The sequence below is a fragment of the Rhincodon typus genome, chromosome 33 (genome assembly GCF_021869965.1).
Source record: "Rhincodon typus isolate 14 chromosome 33, sRhiTyp1.1, whole genome shotgun sequence".
Taxonomy (NCBI): Eukaryota; Metazoa; Chordata; class Chondrichthyes; order Orectolobiformes; family Rhincodontidae; genus Rhincodon; species Rhincodon typus.
The window spans coordinates 21941678-21967180 of NC_063364.1; the positions used below are offsets into that span (position 1 = coordinate 21941678).

Here is a 25503-nt window from a genome sequence, read left to right on the forward strand (position 1 = left end):
GGGGGGGGGGGGGGGGGGGGGAACGAATACGGGAGGAGATGTTGAGTTTTACACAAACCCATGGAGAGAACAGGGGTGGGAGGGAGCTTCGGGCCATCACTGAGGATTTCCGCAGTATCCGAACTGGATGCTCTCACGGAAAGCCCAGCTTCAGTCTGAAGTGATTCGAGTGGGTTTTTGTGTCATTTTAAAATTCTCGGAACTTTGTAAACTCACCGGGGGTTGGGGCAGAGGGGCATCAGCTCAGCCCCCGAGAGAGGACTGAAACCCAGGGAGGGGAAGGAGCAGAGGTCGGTAAAGCGCATGGCCGGTATCCCCCTTTGTTAAAGCACATGGTGCCTCGACAGTCACTGGCTCACTTTCTCCTTCTCAGTTCAACACCTCGAACTCCAAACCCCACAGGAACACATAGGGACTGCCTCATCCACCAAGATCCTGCACTTAACATGGTCCAACTTTAAGTTACTCAACTCCCCCTCGCCATTCAATCGTGCAGTTTAATTTTGCCGGGACTAGAATTTAGAACGGTAGCCATCCGAACGCAGACAGCACACATGAGCTGTATGGACTGATGTTTTTCTCAAGCACTTTCTGCTCTCACATCTGCGCCTGCTCTAACGCTTGCTGTACAATTATGCAAGTTACTACACTTCAAAAGAATGCCATTGACTGTAAAGCACTTTCGGGTATCCCGAGGTCAAGGAAGCTGCTATGTAAATGCAAGTCTTTCTTTAGTTAATCACATAAATAAAATTCAATGGGCAATGGCGACGTGCTGGGAGCAATCACTTTATGTGGTCCACGGCCGTTCTTGTGTAATGTAAGTCTGCAGTCAGCATGCATTGCTAATGAACCGAGTTTGTGATTGCCGTTCACAAAGGACTACTGCATATCACAGGGCATTGGGAGCACACTGTGCTGACAGCAACAATAGGACAGCACCATGTTGTTAATCTGGTATTACGTAAAACAGGCAAACAAAGGATATAACCAGCAAAAACAAAAGCAGAAAATCCTGTTAACACCCAGCAATTATTCTGATTTAAGAATCCACACTCAAAATGTTAAGCATTCTGTTCTTTCCACAGATGTTACCTGACATGTTGAGTGTTTGCAGCATTTTCTGCTTTTGATTCAGACTTCCAGCTTCCGATGATTTTTCTTAATTTAATGGATGTGCATATCAGTAAGGGACAGCATCCTACAGGAGTGCATTATTATTTGAAATCTGTGCTGAAAATCTGATTTACGCATGTTCATAACTTTGATATACTATCTGTTAAAGCTAATAATGAGTCCTATTCAACACTTAGTACAAAAACTCTGCTTGTGAATGTAATTTAGACCAAAGAGTAGTTTAGAGATCATCCCAAAGTGATCTGTGACATTAAAAGAACCTCTTAATTGATCAACCACTCTTCCCTTTCCTTGTGTTTCAACCACATTCCTAGGTACGTCTTGTTCAAGATGTTTTCTGAAGATTGTAACTTTCATACTGGTTGCCATCTTTAGCCTTTGGGCACAATAAGGGGGAAGGAAGGCCTCCTACGTTTTAGGAGCTGTTGTGTTAAATTGAGCTGTACTTCATGGAGATTATTCTGGGAAAGGGCAGTATTATAATTCTGAGGAAGGGTCACTGGACCCGAAACATTAACTCGGACTTTTTCTTCACAGATGCTGCCAGACCTGCTGAGCTTCCTGTTTTTGTTCCTGATTTACAGCATCCACAGTTCTTTCGGTTTTTATTATAATTTTAGAGCCTTATCTAAATCTGGAGCCAGAAACAAAACCTATTGTTTACAAGAGAGAAAGTTTGAGAATATACAATCTAAAGCTGGTTATTGCATTCTGGTGTATTTTCCTGCAGTGCTGAGAATAAAGGATTCTTGGGAACCTGGCATCTTGATACCTTGTGGAAAGAAAAGTGGCCCAGAATTTTAGAAAGGAACAAGTTGGTCAGGCAGGGCTTATATCTGTTGTGCAAATGCCTGTCACAGGCATTTCTGTATGTGAATTGTGGAGGTTGCTATGTTAATAGTAGTCACATCCACCCGGTGTTTTGGACTGCTTGTGAATGGATTTTGGGGAGGGGATTGGGTGCTTGAAGTCCTGTTTGGAATTTTGTACATGTGTGTCTGATATGGCTGAGTACCATTAACATGTGACACAGTGATTGTATGGGTTGTCTCTAAATGGTGCTTTATCAGAATGAATAGATGTGTAAGTATATATAAGTGTTCAAATGCACTCCAAAGCCTCCAAAATAATACGAAAGAATAAGTCTTGATCATAAAGAGACTCTGGAGCAGCTTTTCCTAACACGGTATGTTTGAATGGGACTTGGGAAAGTGATCCTCCTATTGCTGCTGAAAGATGTGTTCGGAGAGTTTGTATATGCACTAACTTTACTGTTCAATTACTATCAGGCAAAGTATTACGTTCAGGTGTAATAGGTCCTTGAGCAGTGTTAACACAAATTTGCATATTATGATACTCATTTAACACAATGGTGAATAATTGTCACTAGTGAACTAACATTTTGATTTAACCAGATATGCAGGGCCAGGCCCAATTCGCTTAAATAATGTTGTACATTTCAAAGCCCAAACACTATTAGTCATATTTGAACCAATTTTATTGTCATTCACCAGAATAAAACAATGTGGTTCCTGTTCTCAAATGCTGTGTTTAAAGTAAAATGAGGACGAATAACTGAGACATTAGTGCATTATCATAGATCATTTTTCAGCATTGGTGTCTAGTTGAATGCAAACTCTGGGAGAGGCTGGACTGAAAAGATTCAAAAAATAATATACAGAAAATCAGGATTTTGCTTCGGTTAGCGTGAACCAAACCATCTTCTGCACAAATGTATTACTTGAAAGCAGAAGCCATATGATACAAACTCAGAACACATGATACAGAAGTTTTAAAAACTGAGACAGCACTAATAACAGCTGAGAGGGAACATAATGTGAGCTGCAGAACTGTATATGAAGTGGGAATGCTGAACTGGTTTGGAAGACAAAAGAGGACACTGGATCTGGATGCAACCAAATAGGAATGCATTTTATCTCACAGTATTGACGTCTCTTAGGTTGCTGAGCAAAAATTCTACCCTGAAGGAAGTTTAAGGAAGCATATCCCAAGAGAAGCAATCACAGTCACACAGAATTTAGTGCTGTTTCCCTCACCTATAAAGTTAAAAAATTTAGTTATCAGTTATCACCTTACTGACTGTGGTAGATGAAGCCAATGTCAATATTCTCAATGCTTATTGAAAAATGCAAATTGCATCAGAGAAACTCTTCCGTATCGTCCACCCTTTGCTTGCATTGCTGTAGTAAGCCACAATTAGTTATCAACTAGTTCTTTATTGTCTATTGTATTTGAGCAATTTTATCTAAAATTTAAAGCTGATGGGAATTATGTAGATTAAGCAGCACATTTACCAGCAGAAAACTGTCATAATTGTCTTTACATGCTGTCTCAAAGTAGGACCGCAAAGATCAATATTGTCAGATCCACCAAACTTTATTGCAAAAACCTCACTTTTAAATAAAGCAAGTTGTTGCATTTCAGCATTGCAGTGGAATGCCTGCCCTTACGTCAAAGGGATTTAAACATCAGGCATGTTGTACATATTGAAAGCAGCCCCTGAGATTCCAATTTCAACCAGTCGAATGTGGAGACTGTTTTCTTTCTAAGGAATGTTGAACAGATTAGATTTTGCCGAGTTAATTGGAAGAGGAAGTTCTTCTTGTGCAAGCAGCAAGAATGAAAACTGCTGCTTAAGGCCAGCCCTTAGTTAACTATATGTTTATAAAAACTGCTGTCATTGGACAATGTTGGGCATTGCCATCCAGGAAGAGAGTGTTTCTTCTTCATCGATTGTCTGAGCACTTAACACAAGGAAAATTGAAACATAATTCTGTTATTTTACTCCACTATAGTTTGGAAGGTGATACACATTCAGTTTTTGACATTTGTTGCTCTCAAATTTTTCCTTTGAAAATGAATAACCAAGTTTTAATTATGCACATGAAGTTTTCCAAGAATGTCAATGTCCAGGCATCTGTTAGTTTGCATGATATGTGCAGAAGCTGATAGGTAGTATGGATATCTGAGAGTGTGTGTAAGATGATAGGAATGCATGATCCAAATTGCATTCAACCTGAGAACATACTGCAGGATTTGCATAGGTGAGTGTCAGATTTAAGTGCTGTATAGATTGCAGTTGCATGTTGCAAATTACGGGTACATCTGCAGATGTGAGCACATAATGTTATCTACAATCTCCTGCATATGTGTTCTTATTTGTGCATGTAATGGTGTAACTCCAATCGTATACATACAGTTATTTGTGCAGTTGTTAAACGTGTGGCTGCAGGCAAACAATTTTAATCATGCATATTCATCTGATGCAGAAATCATAGTGATTAGTGGATGCATAGTTGTTGATGTGTAATGTTACATTACACACAGCTCCTAGTTTATATCCATACCGCTCTGTGTATGAATGTGTGTTTTAATACATTTACAACTGCTTATAGTCTCGTTGCTAACACATGCCCTCTTTGTAGTGAAGTCATTGTTAAAAAGAAGTAATCTGTGAACAGTTGCTAGTACGAGATAAATTCCGTGCAACATGCCCTGTGATTCAACAGGTAATTTCCTGGGCCAATGTGGGACTAAATCATAATGGCCTCTCGTTTACTATTTAAAATGTTTTAACTGATGTCTATCATAGAGACAGAAGGCTTGCTGCATTTGGTTTCAGCAACTTGAAATGAGTTGATGAGATGAGTTGAAACGAGTTGATGTGAAAATGGATTCAAAGTTTGTTTAGGGCCAAAAGGCTCCATGATTTCCCCCCTGTATATATGGCTACATCACATTATTATGTCGATTTTACTGTATAGTATTTCTGAAAATATGCAATGTTTACCTTTAGGAATGTTCAGTATTCGGTATTGCCATTGCAACTAAGCATACAAGAAATTATATCGGAGATGATGCTATTATTTGTTTTGTTGTTTCCATTTTTAGATTTAGGCCAATCTTCAGAATTGACTTTCACCTTGGAACCCAGTGATGTTGTGGCAGTAGAGGAACATCCTCTGAAACTGCACTGCCAAGTGGAAGGAATGCAGCCCATTAGCAAGTCGTGGAGGAAGAATGGAGTGCTGCTGTCTGATAGTGAACACATCTCGCTGCTTGCCAACGGATCACTCTACATCACAAAGTTTCAGAAGCTGAGGGAGGACGGCTCCTCTGATGAGGGGGAGTATGACTGCACGGCGCAGAATCACTTAGGATTACTGGTCAGCCGCAAGGCAAAAGTGCAAGTTGCAAGTAAGTGAACCTAATGTTCCTCTGAGAAGGGAGGGTTACATCAGAATCTGACAGTATTTTGGTAAAATAATTCAAAAGCATAGGAGTTTTTTTTACTTAAAGTAGACATTTGAATTTTTGTCTCATTCTTGATGCTAGACCCGCCTGACTTCCCACCCCACAATATCAGAACAGTCCACGCTATTCCCAAATTTGCATTCTTTCTCAAATGTTCAGTTAAATTTTATTAATTCACTTAATTTGAGGTGATGGTCAAGTGGTATTATTATTAGACTATTAATCCAGAGACCCAGGCAACGTTCTGGGGACCCAGATTCAAATCCTATCACGGCAGATAGGGAAATATTAATTCAATAAAAATCTGAACTTAAGAGTCTAATGATGACTGCGAAACCATTACTGATTGCCAGGAAAAACCCATCTGGTTCACTGATGTCCTTTAGGGAAGGAAATCTGCCATCCTTACCTGGTCTGGCCTACTTGTGTCTCAAGACCCACAGCAATGTGGTCAACACTCAACTACACTCTGGGTAAATTAGGGATAGGGCAATAAATACTGGCCTAGCCAGTGACTTCCATATCCCATGAATGACTATATTAAAAAAAAATTGGCAGAACGAGCTGCCAGAGGAAGTGGCAGAGGCTGGTACAACAACAGCATTTGGAAGGCATCTGGATAGGTACATGAATAGGAAGGGTTTAGAGGATAATGGACCAAATGCTGGCAAATGGGACTGGATTAATTTAGGATATCTGGTTGGCATGGATGAGTTGGACCAAATGGTCTATTTCCGTGCTGTACAACTCTGTGACTCTCTCTATAAGTTGTTCGCTAACCGCAGCACATGTTTCAGGTTCAGCCAATTATGGTAATAACTGGAGCTAAAGTGTAATTGCACTACGTTGTTGAATATGACGGTTCCCCCACCAGATTAGGAAACTCTCTGGTCAGCAATGACCTGTCTCAAGGGTGAAGTTGCAATGAGTAGGCTCAGACATAATAGGCTGAATGGTCTCATTCTGTGCTGTAGTTATTCTGTGACTCTGTAAGAATTAGATCCTAATACATGGCAAGTCAGAAAATGTCAGAATCCTTCCAAATGGGGCAAAGTGTCCTTATTGAAGGAAATCATATTCTGAATTGTCTCAAAGAGGATTGTTGGATTTCATCGTAGTGTATAATAGAGGCAGAGTATGTGTAACAGTCATAAAAGCCTATCTGGTTCACTAATGGTCTTTATGGAAAGAAATCTGTCTTCCTAACCTTAATCACCAGCACCAGCAAGGAGGCTGACTGTATGTGCTGTCTTGTAGGGATGGACTGTAATTGCTGACCAGACCAGTGATGGCCAGATTGCATGAACAAATTAAAAAAAAACAGTCTCTGAAGGTCATGCAAAGGTTTTGCCTCCAACTAAAGCAGCTTCAGAGATAATTTCACATGGCGCCACATGGTAAATTCTCATTAGAGGGATTGATGCAAAAGTACTTTTGCGTAGAAAGATGGAAAGTAGAATGGGGTGGGGTATTGGCTTGGTGAGGGACTTTTTAGGGGAGTTAGAAGGGGAAGCCATATATTATCTGTGTTAACAACCTTGTAAAACAGGATTCGGAGTAGAGCGAACTTCCAGCATCTTCTCACGGCTCAGAAAGCTAACGTGGTCTGAAGAAGAAAGACAAGAAACTTAAAGCTTGCAAAAAAACAAACAGTATCAGAATATTTTCTCTTAATTAATGAACAGCAGAGATGCTAGGAGCAGGGTGTCCCAAGTTTCATTGTCATGAGTTGCTGATCTTTTGTGGCTTTTAGTCTGGATAGTGGTCACTGTGAGAGTTGGCGCTTTGAAGTGATTGGGAATCTGGCACCATCCCTACTGCTTTGTGTGGCCTGTTGTTGATTTCATGTGGCCCATTTTGCTGTCGCAATAGTGTAACCGCTTTAAAGTCTTTTTAAAAGAAATTGCCCCAACACTACAGTACGTAATTAATTTACTGAAAGACCCGCTTCTGAATGGAATGAAACCTGTCAACATTACCATTAAACTGCTGGTTATTTAAACCTGACCCGAAATGAACAGGTCAGCCATTAGAAGCTGGCCAATACATTGACTGCTTTTTGACCGTTACTTCGTTGGATTTATTGTGTTCCATTTGTGGAAACAAATTGACTTAATTGCATTTATCTATAAGTGTCAGGTACTTCAATTCCCTGGGAATTGAATGGCCAAATTGCACTTGACTTGAACTGCCTGGATGGCAGTCATGTGCTAGTAGCCACCTCTGATTCTAGGGTTACATGACGTGAAACATCATTGGGATCCAACTTATCAATAGGTGATTACTTACTGGTTGTCTGATCCATTTGGTCAGAGTTAGAATTAGGTTGAGTTCAGAATCTTGTCTTTGTGTGTTCATTCCATTTTATTTGTTGCTCCTTGGTGCGTTTTCTTAAGGCTCTTCTGGCTTCTCAGTGCAACATGTTATTTAATAGATGCTTCTTTTGATCAATCCTCTTCCCTGACCAAACATGCTAAGCCAGCAGCTCCTATTTATAAAGCTGCGTTCTAGCAATTACAAGCAGCACACAGGTCAACCATCTCCTAGACTGGGAGTAGTTTAGCGAAGGCAATGTCAGAGGCAAGCCAGATGAAGCTCATCGGTAGCTTAGCAAAATGACTGCCTCTTCATTTATTTGCCTGCACATGTTTTCTATTAACTGTAGATGATACCGTAAATTGTGGCATTTCATTTATTCCTCCACTAAAAATAAAGAATCTACAGATAACTCAGTTTCAGTGCAGCAAGGTACAGCCAAGAAACAGCCAGGGAGCAAGATAACTATGCAGCTCACTCAGCCACTGGGGAGCAGATTAGAAAAATATCTTGGAACAATACAATTTGATGGACCCTTCAGTTTTCCCAAATGCTAGGGAATCCAGGTCCATATTCAACAATACTGCACCCAGCTGCCTATTTTGATCGATTACAACTACATTAAGAACATCCTTGCTCTTCATGGAGAGATACATTACTACACAAACTAGCTGCACTATGGAGCTGCCCCATTCCGTCACTTTCTGTTTAATAAATTAAAGAAGAGGTCACAAGGAACTGTATCATGTTCAACACACTAAAGATAACATCTTAAACAGTATCCAGAAAGGACCAAAGAGGTCAGCTCTTGCCCTGAAAACCCACGGGAAAAATAAATATGTAATTGAGATGCAGGCTTGCAGAAATATTACTATAAAGAGAAATGTGCTTTGTGGGTAACTAACAGAGAGATGCCTCTAGAAAATCTCTGGGCTGAGCAGAGTTAGTTAATAAGCAGAACGTAACTCAAAATTCACAATGAAATCTGGGGAGCAAAGTGAAAAATAAATCCTCAAATTACTACAAAGGCTCATGCTCGGAAAAAAAAGTTACTGGTGTTTAAAAAATATTGTTGATTCTTAACCCTTTATTATAACAGAAGGATAATGGAACGCTAACTGAAGCCAACAGACCTGGTTGAATATTATGGGATAGACTTTGTAATCTGGAAATACAGATATAGACAATTGTGATTCTGAAGTAGCTCCTGAAATTACACTTTTTGTTTAAAGTCGTCAATGTTTGTTTCAAAATTAAATGAAGACCGCAACTGAGATGACACATGTTTTCTCATTGAGTTAAAGGATGGCTTTAGACCTGAGGAAGAAGAGTTGCACTTTAAAATGAAGTGACCATTTTGAAAAGCTATCTCCCATTCTATACAAAGCCTTGTGTATTTGGAGCCTATTAGTAATCTAATTACCTTGGAGTTGGTTGGACAATCTGCAACTTGTGTAATTTGATGAAGTCATTAGCCAGGTTCGTAAATCACAACATGACCTCTGGAACACTCCACTACTGAAGACCATTGATTGTATCACTCAATAAGGAGGATTTATCACTAGCAAGATGACTGTCCTTCTGTCTGTAATCAGATAGGGTGGCATGTCTTCTAGTTTTGCTGCTGCTCTGTTCTGTTTCCTTGGCATTCCGAGTTGGTGGTGGACCGCTTCCTGATGGATAATGAGCGTACACTAAGTCCATGTGACCATTTCTTGCAATTTCTTTCCGCTCAGTTAATGTTCCTGTTGGCCAGTTCTGCTGGTCCTTGTATCACCTGTGTCCTTATCTTCTGAAAGCTCACAGAAAACTAGATGCTTGCTGAGACAATGCGATGATTTGATGATCTTGTGTTTCGTTTGTAATTCTTGTGAATTTTGAAGTCACGTTCCAATGCGGCCAATTCCACACTATCTTCTACAGTTGTTTGCCTTGTTTCCAATGATGTCACATAAATTCTTGGGAACAGAAACATTACAAAGCAAACTTTGACACTAAGCCAAATAATTAAATATTGTGGGAAATGACCAGACACTTGATCAAGGAGGCAGATGTGAAGGAGCAGCTGAAAGGAGGAAAAAGGGGCAGAGAGTTTTAGGGAGGGAATTTCAGTGTTTGGGGTAAAGGTAGCTGAAGGTACAGACACCAAGGGTGGTCTGATGACCATTGGGAATGCTCAAGAGATCAGAATTCCAGGAGTGCAGATCTCTTGGAGGGTTGTAGGACGCGAGAAGGTGGCAGAGATAAGAAGAGGTGAGGACATAGAATGGTGCGACAATAAGGCTGAGCATTTTAACTTTGGGTCAATGTCTCATCTGGAGTCAGAGCCATGCAGTATGGAAACAGATCCTTTGGTCTAATCAGTCCATGCTAAACATAATCCCAAACTAAACTAGTCCCACCTGCCTGCTCCTGGCCCATATCTCTCCAAGCCTTTCCTATTCATGTACTTATCCAAATGTCTTTTAACATCCACCACTTCCTCAGGAAGTTTATTCCACACACAAACCACGCTCTGTGTAAAAAAATTTGCCTCACGTTCTTTTTTAAATCTCTCTCCTTTCACCTTAAAAATGTGCCTGCTAGTCTTGAAATGCCCGATCCTAGGGAAAAGACAACTACCATTAACTGTAACAGTACCTCTGATTATTTTATAAACTTCCATCAGGTCGCCTCTCAACCTCCTACACTCCAGTGAAAAGAGTCCCAGCCTATCCAGCCTTTCTTTATAACTCAAACCTTCCGTATCTGGCAACATCCTGGTACATCTCCTCTGAATTCTCTGCAGCTTAATAATATCCTTCCCATAACTGGTCAATCAGAACTGGACACTACTCCAGAAGGGGCTTCACCAATGATCTGTACAACCTCAACATGATTTCCCAACCCCAATACTCAAAGGACTGAGCAATGAATGCAAGCATGCCAAATGTCTTTTTAACCCCCTGTCTATATGTGATGCAAACTTCAAAGAATTATGTACCTGCACCCCTAAGCCCAACCCTTGTTTGTTGTACCAAAATGCAATACCTTGTGTTTATCCAGATTGATTCCATCTGCCATTTTTCAGCCTGTCAGTGAGAACAGTTTTAATGGGGAGGTGATGATAATATTGCTAGACTGTTAATTCAGAAACCCAGGTAATGTTCTGGACACCTGGGTTCAAATCCCACCATGGCAGATGGTGGAATTTTAATTCAATAAAAATCTAGAATACATTGACCACGAATCCATTGTGATTGCCGTGAAAAATAATCTGTTTCACTAATGTCCTTTAGGAAAGGAAACTGTCATTGTTAGCTGGTCTGGTCTATATTTGACTCCAGACCCACGGCAATGTGGTTGACTCTCAAGTCCCAATTAAGAATGGGCAATATATGCTGGTCTAGTCTGCAATGCCCATATCCCATGCATGAATATGAAAGATACCAGCACAGAATTTGGTGCTAGTCAACTCCCAAAACAGATGAAGCGGTCATTTTTTTCTGAAGAAGCGTCTAGGCCCGAAGCGTCAGCCTTCCTGCTCCTCTGATGCTGCTTGGCCTGCTGTGTTCATCCAGCTCTACACTTTGTTATCTCAGCTTCTCCAGCATCTGCAGTTCCTACTATCTCTGAAGCGGTCATTCATCTTGTTTGCTATTTATGAAACCTTGTTGTGCCTTTTGTCTATGAAATCATCAGTCACTATAACTCCAAAGTGTTCCAAGGATGTGTAAAGTCTTATGTAAATGCAAATTCTTACTTTCCAGTTGCTAATTAACTCCTAATTGTATGCCCATTAAGAATTTTAGTGAGTCAAAGTTTACTTTCCCTTGTTTCAAATCAGAGTAAAATTCCCATACACATACATACACACACACTCTCACATATATACATACACACACACATCCATATATACATACACACACATACACACACACACATACACACATCCACACACACATACATACACACACACACACATATCCACACACACACACACACACTCACTGCCAGCTTTCTGTTGGGGATTGTTATCTGAAACAGTGCTTTGCTCCTGGGTGACAGGGGGGATTGTTGCTACACAGTGTACCAGAGTGAGATGAGGCAAGGTTTTCATAATTTCACATTGAGCTGCTGCTTTCGAATGTGCTGCTCGAGGCAATTGATAAGCGAGGCCAGGTTTGTCGTTAGTGCAAGCAGGAAAACAAAACTGCCGAGCAGGTAGCTTTTTTCGAACCATAGGTGCTGCAAGGAGGGAACAATGCTGAATTCCAGCTCTGATAACACACAGCCAAGCAGCTCATGAATAGAGGCCCCAGAAACATAGAAAGCAACAGATATACTGAGACCTGGAGCTGCCTGCTAGGCTGATAACTTGGGTTTATCAGCCCTAATTTGTGAGTGTCTTCTGTCAGTAACCAACCAGCCATCCGAGTTTTTCGGGAACTGGGTGTTTTGTAATTGTTCCAAACTTAGCAGCTGTAAATGTTGGGGAGAACATGAGAGATGATATTATTATTTTTCACAAATCTGATACAATGGCAACTTCAATTTATATAGCGTTGTTTACATAATAAATCGTACCAAGGCTGTTCTCAAGCATTATTTAACAAAATATGATGCCAAGCTGCATCAGGAAATATGAGGCCATGTGACTTCCCAGATGTACAGAGAGTATTGCGGAGTGTAGGGCCAAGGTAAATGAAGGCCTGGTAACCGGTGTGGAGCAACTGTGCTGGAGGAGATTGCAAATATGGAGAGAAGGGGACCAGACCCAGGAGGGATTTCAAAATGAGGCTCATTCTACAGAAGTGATGGTCCCTATTGTGAACATAGAAAACAAAAGTTTAGGTGTACAATACAAAGGGCAGTGAATTCAAACCTGGGTTTAAATCATCGGGACTGAGCATTGGCTGTTAAATGCAAAGAAAAGAGCAGAAGTCGCAAAGGCAGGATGACAGATGTCAGCACTAAGGATGGATACATTGAACAAGTAAATGCAGAAAGTGTGAGGCCCTAAAGTACTTTTACAATCTATCGCTCAGTAGGTCACTGAAGTGCTTGGTGTAAGTGGAAAGCAGTTGTCCAAAATGTAATAAATGTGTTGTTCCTATTGTTTCAATCTCTGGGATACCATTAATAATTCAGCATGGCATAGAACATCAATTTTGTCGGGGGAGTGGAAGGAGGTGCTGACGGTGGCATGTGAGGTATGTAGCGTGTGGAGGGTAAATCATGCCATGTGCTGTCGGAGCTCTGATGCTGGCAGGGTTTGAGATTGCTGTGGGTTTGTCTGTACTTGCAGTGAAACCTCAGTTGTAATAAAGAAATAGCTACCCTCACAGTCAGAGCACAGCACAGGCAGAAAGGTGACCCGAGTTCATTTGGTTGGTGAATGAGATCACTTCCAAGAAGCAGTTTATCCTTTCCACTGTTATCTCTTTGAAGCCTTTTTTTCCCTCTCATTTAGAGGCCCTCATTACATTTCACTCAGTTTGTCCCTGGGAAGCTATTTATCATCTCAATGTCCTTACAGGAATAACTGTGGTCCTTGTAGGTCATAAGAGCAGTCTCTGACATTGTTCTCTCACAATCCAGTCACTAAGCAACCATGCTGTAGGGGAATGGGTCTAATTATCACCTCAGAAGAGCCCTTCTGCTTAAACTGTCATTGGAATGATCTGAAGTGGTGCAATTTGCAGTTGGGTTTTTAAAGCCATTTGGGTTGAAATGTATCCATCGATTGAAAGCTTAATGTGGACCAATATCCATGTCTTTTCTCTCCAAGTGGCACCAAGCATCTGGTTTATTTTTAGAAAAGCATCGCTTAAAAAGGCGGGCAAGATGGCAGAAAGCAAAATGTTTGGACCAACCTCCTAACAAGTGAAAGAGAAATTGTCTGTTTTTAGGGCTGTGACACCAATCTAAAACACAGGTCTATTCATATTCAAATGTTGCCATTCAGATAGAGAGAATAGGCTTCGCGTTAAGGAGCACACAGTACATACAGAGACCCAAACTGCTGTCTCTCATGTAATCCTCACAGATGTGGGTAAATCTATTCTCCAGTAGCTAGTCTCAAACACACTGTTGTGATGCATTAATAGCTGCGGGCCGTTTATTCCACCATTGTGATGAAGTTCGGGGTGTGGGTTGGCGATCTCACTCTCCCACATATTGTAAGGTTTTACATTTTGGAGAAATCATAAGAACATAGGCAGGCAGTGGGGGTGGGGAGGGGAAGGCTGTAAATCTGTCTTGAGACTGACTGAATCTCACACTCTGCTATGAATAAGTCGATCAAATCCTGCAAAATTACATCACTTAGCTGTTGAAGAATTAAACCATTAGATTTAAGTAGCAAGGGCAATTTTACATTGGCCAGCGTTGGCCTCAAAATGTAGCTCCTACGTGTGGAAGGAAAGGTTGAAGAAGATGTGATATATCAGATGCCATTCTCTGATACTTGCAGGATCTAAATTTTCATGGTTTAATGTCACACGTGAAATGTCATCAAGATCATTTTGCTCAGCAGCGTTGTCCTTTCCCAAACTCCTGAGAGAAGGGGCTGTGCTACATTTTTCAGCTGGAAGAGCTTGACTACTTTCAGTTTAAATTTGTTAACATTGTCCTCTAGTAAAACAGTGACTCATTCACTCACTAACGCATCGGATAGCGTTGGATAGCATGACTGTTTCCTCACATAAGGAATACATCCAAGGGGTCATGTTGACACTATCAGCATCAAAGGATCGACATTCCTCCGGGAACTGTGGAATTCCTTTCCTTGGGCTGGACAGCTATTCACGGCAGGCTGCTGTGCTCCTGCAGGGATCTGGGTTTCTGTGGAACAGCTCTGGATCACACGCCTGTCAAAAGCTGGCACCTCTTCAAAGTCCATTGATGAATGGGTTTTCTTTGTCAGCCCTAAGAGCCTCCTATTATGCGCCTTTGATGTCACATTTTGCACTTGTTGCTGTCACCGAACTGAATGACTAATTTTCACAGGTCAGCAGAGAGTGACAATACATTTCAGTGTGCGCAAAGAAATAGCTGGAGTTGTGATGAAAAGTTGGTTGCATTTAAAATATGCGGAATGAGAGAGCAGGCTGACTTTTAGACTTGCGTCTTGCACATTTGCAAAGATTACCATCAAAATCTTGAGTTTGAACCTGACTGAAAAGCTGATGAATATTTCAGCTATTGCTTTGAAACAAGTTTTTTCAAGGAAGAGTAGGGTGCAGTGAATTTTTCAAATACTTCTTGAAAAAAGACAGGAGTTTGTTTCGGACATTAACATGATAACAATGAGCAGACTTGATCTTTTTCTCTCGAGTTTACTATTCAAATAGGGTTTCATGCGTTGGCAAGAGCGGAGAAGTTTCCAGGACACTGGTGAAAGGTCATTGACCTGAAGTCTGGTTTTGCTGTCCCCAGAGGCTGGCCGCTCTGCTGAGCATTTCCAGCATTTCCCACTTTTTATTTCGGATTTCCAGCATCAGCAGCATTTTGCTTTTATCTGTAAATTGCAACGTTTGTTGGAGAGTATCTTAGCATCAGTACTGTATTCATTTATATAGTTTCAAAGCATAACAAAATGCTCAGATAAATATTTCACAGAGGGACTCTCGGTCGGGGACAAGAAACAGATTGCCAATCTGAAGTAGGCGGTATTAGGAGGTCTGAGGGGAAAAAAAAAGCTTGCAATGACGTGGGTTTTGAGGACAGTTTTGCTAGAAAAGAGAGCGGTAGATACATATTTAAGATTTTACAGTGAGTGTCTTAGGTTCTTGTGTACGTTTGTTTATTGGTGTTTTGAATGTGGTTCATTTGGTATTCATATGACGTGCATTTATTATGATCTTCATGTGTAGCCATGTGTTAATTGGTGTACTGAATATAGTATAGCTGCGTATGTTGCATAGAGGTGGCTGTGATCTGCATGTGGCCATTAGCATTTTGGGGTATGAAAGTGTGAATAATGTGTTTATTAGGGTATATGTTTGAGTTTACACTGCTCCGTTCTGCTTGCAGTTTGTGTTTTGCCTTTCTGAGAAACTGAAATCGTGACTCTCCTCACTGTAAGTGCTGAAATTTGTTTTGTCTTTTTTAAAAATACTAAAGAGTGAATGCATTTAGTCTATGAAGTGTCAAGCCAATTCAGCACTGCAGAATGTACGCATGTTTGAAGTGCTGTCTTACCAGAGTTGTTGTTATGTCGTGGTAATTAAATGGTTGAGGGATGAGACATACAGAACAATAATAAATCAGCTATGATTAATGTTGTCTGCTGGATTAGTTGATTTTCAGCTGGGACAACACATTTAGCTTCAGTCTACCTGGGCAAATGAAGAGAACAAAACAGCCATTGTTCTCATGGCATTTTTTTTTGGTTTCCATCCAGTGACCTCTTGCTGGGGTGTACTAGGTATTGGTCTAAAATCCATCTTGTGACTATTCATCTTGGAGTGGAGGCAAGTGGTGTGAAAATTGTTTCAGTGTGACATGTTGGCTCAGGATCATGTCAATCTTCAGATGCTTGAGCAAGGATGGCCCACACTTCTCACATAATAGCAATTGTGGCTTAGTATATAGCAATGTCCCCTTGAAGCCAGAGGTTGTTTCACCACCTGGATTCTTGCTTTGATTCATGTCTCCTGCCATGATCTCTCCTGCAACAGTGGGTTGCCTTCCGATAGTTTGCATCTTTTATCTTCCTCGGGATTGTCCCTGTGCACCTGTGGATTTTCTAGGTTTGCTTTGGATTGGATCTTGTATTGTGCTGAGGTTTCTATCCATAACTGTTCTCCTGATTTCCTGCGCTGGGGTTAACATCATTTGCTGATCTGCAGATGGTACTGTAGTTTGCTCTTGGTTAATGTGCTAGGAGCTGTTTGTCATTGGCTCACTACTGCTCATTTGGTGTTTTCAGATTTTAAGGATGCTATGGATGTTGTGCCTCCATAAACGTCTATCATGTAACAAGGGGCTGTACAATTCTGATTGGTACACACTTGGAACATTACAGCGGGGGGAGCCAAAAAACAAAACAGCACCAACAATAAAATGCCTCTACTGTCCAAGTGATTTGGGGAAATTAGACCTGAGACTTGTATTTTTAGGTTGACAGAATTGTCCATTTTCTTCCAAGATATCATCTACCATTAGAGACCACTGTAAGAGTCAGCAATTTGTTGGACCATTTTAAGACCTCTTCGAGACTCCTGTATTTCTTTCTCAATTCAAGAAAAATGTAGTGATTTGGTTCAGTTTAGGCACATGTACTTTTATATATATATTTATTTGCGTGCGTACATTCATACATGAGATTTCTTGATTTAGGTTTCATCTATTAAAGAGCTCTGATTTTGACAAGAGTTCATTTTTTGTTCTTTCATGCTGTTAGGAACACCAGGAGAGGGATTTATGTGTCACACTCTGTTCACCTATCTGTCTTGTTGACTGTCCATCAATTCAAACTTGTCACCTCAATAAAGTACAAATCACTGAATTTCTGCCAACTTTCCACGTTGGGGAAGTGGTTATTTAGTGAGGTCTGTGACCCAATATAAAATGTTCATAAATCTCACTCTTCTGTAGTGTGTGACAGAATCTTGTGATTACATTCTGTGGTGGTTAAAAAAAGTTACAATTCAGTATAACAAAACTACTGTGTGCAGAAATGTCAGTTGCTAGTGAACCATTCCTAAATTCCAATATATTTTAATATCCATTGTCAATCTGACACTTAGCTGAGATGTCTCCATGTAACCCTTTTAGGTGGCATTCTAATAGAGTGTCGAATGTTAATATGGTCACTGAACTGTGATGTCGCTCAGTGATGTGACCTCATGGCTCTATGCTATCTTTTTCTCCCCCCACAATTACGAAGAAAAACTTCTAAAAAATAAATTAGTTGTAATTTTGTTCTCAGCAACTAAAATAAAATAAGACAACGTAGAGAGCCAAGACTGAGCAATGCCACAGGTGATCCATTAAAAACGCACTAAGAGTGCAATACAATACCTCTAACTGGGGGATGCTATTCCCAATGTTACTGGTATTTGTAGGATGAGTTTACTGCTTCTATAGGTGCTGTTAATGTGTGGGTGTTAACTTTCGACTTGCCACCCAGGCATAAAACTGAAATTACAGCTTGGTTGCATATTAAGGGAAACAGTTTATTTGCGCTTACAGTGATTTCCAGCAACATCAGAAATAAGCTCCAGCTGTTGGTTGATAATCCACCTCTTTGTTTAAAACTGTTGCTGTGCTTTTAGGTTTGTAGTATCATAAAACTTCTACAGTGTGAAAGCAGGCCATTTGGCCCACATTGACCCTCCAAAGAACATCCCACCCGGATCCACACCCCCCTGTCCCCCTTATCAGTGTATTTCCTGTGGCTAATCCACCTAGCCTACACATCCCTGAATGCTACAGGACAATTCAGATTGGCTAATCCACCTAACCTGCACATCTTTGGACTGTGGGAGGAAACCGGAGCACACCCACGCAGGTATGGAGCGAATGTGCAAACTCCACACAGACAGTCACCCAAGACTGGAACTGAACTCGGGTCCCTAGCACTGTGAGGCAGCAGTGCTAACCACTGAGCCACCGTGTTGCTCCAGGTTCTTTCTGTTTTTCTCCTTTCAGTATTAGAGTCTGTCCAAGTGCCATGGTCAGTATGTTGAAAGAAGATGTCTCTCTCAATGTTGGGAGTGGGTGCCTGCAATTTCTCTGCTGGGGTAAATGTTGCAAAATGCTAAGAACCTCCATTGGCACGTTGTTGTGCTAAACTCACAGCAAAGATTTGTGGGAGCTCCTGGGAAACTCTAGCTGTGTGGAATATTTGGATGTTGGACAAGTACAGTATCTCTCTCAGTGCAGGGTGCAGTGTCTCTTTTTGTAGGGAATACAGTATCCCAATGAAAGATAGGCCCATTGTACTTTATTCACTTGATATTTATTTAGTAACTGAACACCGTGCAGTCAAGATATGGACAGAAATAAGAAATGTTTTGAGAGAAGTCTTTTAGACTCTTTGTAACAAGGTGAAAATGCTAGGCTGTAGCGGCTAAACAAGGTAGATGAGGAGTGAAAATTCAGTGTTATAAAATCTGTTAACATTTTGTCATTGTCTGCACATCCTTAAGTGTCCTCTGACATTACCCGGTGTTAGTTGGCAAATATTATTCTGAGATGCAAGAGTCTGTCAGTCATTATTCTGACTGTTGACACAACAAGATTTATTGGGTATTATTGGAAAAATGGTGGTAAATCTTGACCTAACTGCCTGATTAAAACAGAAAGATTTATGGGCTGGAATTATATATTGATGGATTTACAATAATATAGTGTCAGGAATTCTGAAGGTTGAGAGAGTCTGTGTTATTCTCTTATCATGTTTTAAAGGAAGCATTCATGTTCCAAATATAGATCGACTAGTTCTGATGCTTAAAGGCCAGAGAGTTAGACCAGAAAAAGAAATGTGCCAAAGATACCAAAGGTTGGGTATTGTAGCTGAAACAAATACATTTCTGGATTTAGAAACGATTGAGGGTTATGATAAGATGGTGGATAGATGGGGTCATCATATGGCTCTCATAAAAAGTCCACCTTCAGAAAAGTGTTGTTCCTAAAGTGATTGGTTACCACAAAACAACATAAAGCACCATAGAATGGGAATGAATTGTTTAGGTGCAATGGGATTTAATAAAGTAGGAACAATGCAGTGAGATTCTATATAAATAAATGGGAATCACACCCTGTGACTTCAGATATAAAAGAACATAAAGCCTTACTTTTATTTAACACTTTTCAAAATCATCGATGTCTCCAATTGCTTTTACAGTCAATGAAGTACTTTGAAATATATCTGTGGTTGTAATGTAGGAAATGTGATAGTCAGTATGCTCACCACAAGTACTCTCAGAAAAAGCAATATGATAATGACCTGATAATCCCTTCTTTTTAAAATAATGTTGAGTTGAGAGACAAATTTAAACCAGGAACCTGTGGATAAGTCCCACCTCCTTTTCATATTAGTGAAATCTTGAAAATCCACCAAAGCGTGTAGGGGCCTTCAGTATCTCATTGGAAGGATGGCACTTCACAACAATGGAGCACTCTGTCAGTATTCTTCTGAGTGTCGGTCTTGATTTTTGTGCTTTAGCTCAAGTGGAACATGAACCTTGAACATTGAGAGTCCCCAACTGAGTTCTGGCTGACACCAACTGGCCATTTCCAATATGGCTCCTCTTCACTATCTTTTTGAACACAGACCTTTGGTTTTATTTGCTGAACAAAGCAATGTACTGTGACTTTTTTTTTCAAATTTGTGCAGGGTGAGAAGGCAGGTCCCAAATCTACATCCGGAATGGAGATTGAGCCCCTTGCTGTTGGTATTAATCTCATCACTGTTCTGGCTGACCAGCCAACTGAGTTAGCTGCCCCCAGCCTCACTGCACCTAATGGATAAACTGTGTTAATGCAGTTGACTGTGTAATTAATAGGGATGGTATACTGGGATGTAATTGGTGTTGTATATTGGGTTACTGAGTAGAAATATGCTCTTGACCAGTTTATTGTTGGAAAAAGAAACATGAAAATCACAGCCAGTGATATCTCATTGTCCAATTAAATTAGAAGAAACATGGGAACAGGAGTAGACTATTGGGCCCCTTAAGCCTTTTCTACCACTCTGAGACATGACCTTAAATGTTGCCTGTATATCTGTGATTTTGTATATCCCACAAGGGACAGTCATGATATACTCCATGCTAACTTGATATTTCATGGACATGATGTCACCCTATGATCCTGTAATAAATGTGTGGAAAGTGATATTGCCCTAGAGACTGACTCAGGATGAAATCATTGCAATGTTGATTAAATCTCAAATAGAGTGTGCTTGAATAAAAAGCCCATAATGTTACACTTTCTTCATGTGATACTTTGGAAAAGGACTATTTTTGACCAATGATACACAGACAGTATTTGGCACAGTCCTATTCTGGCAGAATAGTGGCTTAAATGTAAATATCCCCCAAAAAGATTGAATATACGATAGAGCCATGATCAAAAGGATAACCACAATAATTCCATCAAGGAATTCGGGAGATGCTTCTTCATCCGGAGAGCATTAAAATATGAATCTCCATTACCACACAGGAGAACAACATTGAAGGGGAAGCTAAATAAGTGTGAGAGGGAGGAAGGAGTTTAAGGATATGTTGATAGAGTAGATGAAGTAAGATGGGAAGAGACGGTTGTGGTGATGAAGTACCACCATTGATGATTGTGTAATTTGCTACAATAATGCAAAATTGTATTAAATATCCAGCTAGAAAGGCAACATGTGTATTGCTTTTTGACAAGCTGTTTGATGTTGCCTTCTGAAAGATTATAGACCAATGTAGTCAGAGGAGATGCAGACTCCTTTCCAAACTTAAAAATAAAATACTGCGGATGCTGGAAGTCTGAAACAAACAGGGAGCACTGGAGAAATTCAACAGACCGATCGGCTTTCGTGGTGGAAGAAACAGAATTAACATTTTAAACTCAGCATGACTCTCCCTTTTCAAGATTGGTTAGTCTTTTTTTTTAAATGGGCTGGAAAACTGTTGATCTTTGAGACACGTGTTGTGGCCCTTGGTAGTTGCCTTCTCTCCAGGGACTGTCTTCCCCTTGTCTGGTGAGTCATTGTCTTTATGGAGTTAGTAGACTGCCTTTGGTAGGAGTATTTGTCACCTATGTGAATTCTATAAGTGACACCACTATAGTGTGATTCAGGCTCAAAGTGAATTTGAGCTTTGTATGTGCCTCTGTTTCTGCTGAGAATCACAGATCCCTACAGTGTGGAAGGGATTATTCAACCCATCAAGTCTGCACTGACCCTCCAAGCAGCTTCCCACCTAAACCCAGCCCCTTACGCTATCTCCATAACCCTACATTTATCATGGACAATCCACCCAACCTGCGCGTCTTTGTGGACTGTGGGAGCAGAGGAAACCCATGCAGACACAGGGAGAACATGCAAACTCCACATGTACAATGACCTAAGGGTGGAATCAAACCTGTATCCTTGGCACTGTGAGGCAGCAGTGCTGACCACTGAGCTACCGTACCAATCGTTTGCTCATTTCAAAGGTTTTCAAAGGAATAAGCCTTCAGTGAGTCCCAAACTTCTCACTGTAGCTTATTCTGAGAATACATTGGCAAATACATGACTGTGGAATTTATAGGAAAACAGCAGAAGTGTATATGCATACTTCAGATTCAAATCCCATTATCAGAATTTTTGATCAAAATCTTCTGTCAAGATTTAACATTGGAATGATTCACCTAATGTTTTTGAACAGTTGCCTGTTATGACGGAGTTGCAGGCAGTGGTACTTAGATTATACAAAAGAACACGATGAATTCTCTTTGCCCAACTCTATTGCCATTTTGTTTATGACAATTTTTTAAAAATCATTTCATGAAAGGATTGTGTTACCAAGGTGGTGCGGGGTCTTCAGTGTAAAGCTGAATCCTGCCATCACAAAGTACAGGAACTGATACTTTATTTTATCCGTTCATGGGATGTGGGCATCCCTGGCTGGGCCAGCCTTTCTTGTCAATCCCTAATTGCCTTTGAGAAGGTGATGGTGAGCTGCTGCTTTGAATAGCTGCAGACCATTAGTAGGTAGGTAGACCCACAAAACTATTAGGGAGGGTGTTGCAGGATTTTGACCCAGTGACATTTGAGGAACAATATTTCTAAGTCAGGATCGTGAGTGGCTCGGAGGGGAGCTTGCTGTTTCCATGTATCTGTTGCCCTTGTCCTTCTAGATGGTAGCACTTGTGGATTTGGTAGGCGTTTTCTATGGAACCTTGGTGAATTGTTGCAGTGCATCTTGTAGATAGTACACATTGCTGCAACTGAGCGTCAGTGGTGCAGAGGATGGATGTTTGTGGTGTCAAACACATCGGTTGCTTTGTCCTGGCTGATGTCAAGCCTCTTGAGTGTTGTTGGAACTGCATCCATCCAGGCAAGTGGGAAGTATTCCATCACACTCCTGACTTGTGCTTTGTCGCTGATGGACTGGCTTTCAGGAGTCATGAAGTTAGTTACTTGTTGCAGGATTTCTAGCTGCTAACCTGTTCTTGTAGCCACTGTTATTTATGTGGTTAGTCGATTTCAGTTACTGGTCAATGGTAATCCCCAGCAAGTTGACAGTAGAGAATTCAGCAATGATGACACCATTGAATGTTAAAGGGCTATCATTAGATTCTCTGTTGTTGGAAATGGTCATTACCTTGCCCTTTGGTAGCACAAATGTGACTTGCTGCTAATCAGCCTAAACCTGGATGTTGTCCAGGTCTTGGTGCATTTGGACATGGAATTATTAAGTATTTGAAGAGTCGCGAATGATGCTGGGCATTGTGTAAACATCAGTGAATATTCCCACTTCTGACCTTAGGAACTCCAACAGAGATGTCCTGAAGCTGAGATGACTGATTTCCAAAAACCAGAACCATCTCCCTATCTACCAGATTTGACTCCAACCAGTGGAGAGTTTTCCCCTGATACACATTGATTCCAGTTTTACTAGAGTCCCTTAATGTTGTACTTGGTCAAATAAAGCCTTGATGCCAATGGTTGTCACTCTCACCTGCCTTCTGGAACGGATGATACTTTCCATCGCTTTACTGATGATCGAGATTAGGCTAATGGGGCGGTAATTGTCTGTGTTGGGATTTGCCATGTGTTTTGTGTACAGGACATACCTGGTCCATTTTGCACATTGTCAGGTAGATGCCAGTGTTGTAACTATACCAGAACAACTTGGCTAAGGGTGCGGCAAGTTCTGAAGCACAGGTCTTCAGGACTATTGCTGGAATGGTGTCAGGGTCTATAGTCTTTGCAGTATCCAGTGCCACCATCTGTTTCTGGATATCATGTGAGAGTGAATCATGTTGGCTGAAGACTGGCATCTGTGATGCTGAGGACCTCTGGCTGATGCTTCAGCCTTATCTTTTGTGCTGATGGGCTGGGCTTTCCCATCTTTGATGGGGGTATTTGTGGAGCCACTTCGTCCAGTGAGTTGTTTAATTGTCCACCATCATTCAAGACTGAATCTGGCAGAACTATGAAGCTTAGATCTGATCCAGTGGTTGTGGGAACTTTCTATCACTTGCTGCTTTCGCTGTTTGGCATGCAAGCAGTCTGTTTGATAGTCAGGTTGACGTCTCATTTTATGGTATGACAGGTGCTGCTCCTGGCATGCCTTCCTGCTCTCTCAGTTGAATCAGGGTTGATCTCTTGGCTTGATGGAAATGGTAGAGTTGGGGATATGTAGGGCCACAAGGTTGCAGATTGTGCTGGAGTAAAATTCTGCTGCAGCTGATGGCCCATAGTGCCTTATGGATACCCAGTCTTGAGTTGAAGTCAACTGTGAAGTCTGTTCCATTTAATGCAGTGATAGTGCCACACAACACAATGGAGGGTGTCCTCAGTGTGAAAATGAGACTGTGTCTCCACAAGCACTGTGTGGTGGTCACTCTCACTGACACTGTCATGTCCATATAGGCTTCTCCCAAGAGTATATGTTGTGAAATGATAGCGAATCTGGATTTCCAACTTTGCAGTTATTACCAAAATGTTTATACCGGGATCAATGGTGTGTGGTGTCATCCATCAATAAAGGCTTAGACTGCTTAATGTGAAACTTTATAATACAGCTAACCTGCAAGACAGGGCTGTTTTCATCACTGCTTTAAGATATATGTGTCAGAGCTCCATTGCTCAAATGTGCCTGTTAAAACAATCCAACTTTGGTTGTCAGGAGGTTCTGAAGTGGTAAGCCTTAGTCCTGTTTGGACAAAATGAGTCGTAATGGTAAAATTGTGCACAGAGTCATTATAGTGTCCTTGCAACTTGCAAAGTCTCCTTGCCCCTCACTTCTTTGACTTGATGTCCATTTTTTTTTGTTGTTGAAAAACGTTGGGACTCTTCCTGCATTAAAGCATTGTATATAGTTATTGCCACACTTTTGTATGCTTTGGACAACATTCTGCAGGCACCTCAAAGTTCTGGAGAACCACTCTTCGTGGAGCCTTGGCAAGATCCACTTAATCTGCTGGCAAGGTCCAGAGCAACATCCTCTCCCAAGCTAACATGCTCCAACATCGATATGCTGAACACATATACTTTGCTCCGTTGGGCTGGACATGTCACGCAGTAACCTGACACCAGATTCCCCGAAACAACTGCTCTACTCAGAACTCAATCATGGCAGGAGACACGGGAGAACCCATCGAGAGACATGGTCAGGAACATGCAGCGGTGAAGTCGAGATGTCAGAGGGATCACACAAACTCCAAACAACCCATCTCCCCGACCCATTCAGCACCACTGGCCCTGCATTGGCTTGATCAGCCAGCCAGCTCTGAACCTATTGAAGCAGAGTGAAAGCTGGTTGAACTCGATCCTGAGGGACTGCCTAAGGGAAGATGGTAACCACAAGCTGTTGTCTTTATCCCTGACAATAATGAATTGAGCCTTCCCACGTATTGGGCACTAATTTTACATAGAAATATTGGAACAGGAGTAGGCCATTCGGCCTTATAAGCCTGCTCTGCCATTCAATAACATCATGGCTGATCATCCAACTCTGTTTCCTTTTCCCAGTTCCTCCCCATACTTTTTGATCTGTTTAGCACTGAGATTTACATCCAATTTCTGTTTGCAAACACTGAATGTTTTAGCCTCACCTGCTCTCTGTGGCAGAGAATTCTGCAGGCTCA

The 25503-nt window shown here is 41.1% G+C and overlaps 1 protein-coding gene across 1 annotated transcript in view; it reads left to right on the forward strand.

Annotated features, from left to right (window-relative positions):
* Positions 1 to 25503, forward strand: part of LOC109935511 (immunoglobulin superfamily DCC subclass member 3) — an 80166-nt gene that overhangs the window by 1459 nt on the left and 53204 nt on the right. Inside the window, exon 2 of the mRNA XM_048615738.1 lies at positions 5050 to 5355. Coding sequence (XP_048471695.1) covers positions 5050 to 5355 — 306 coding nt within the window. The remainder of the gene's footprint in view (positions 1 to 5049; positions 5356 to 25503) is intronic.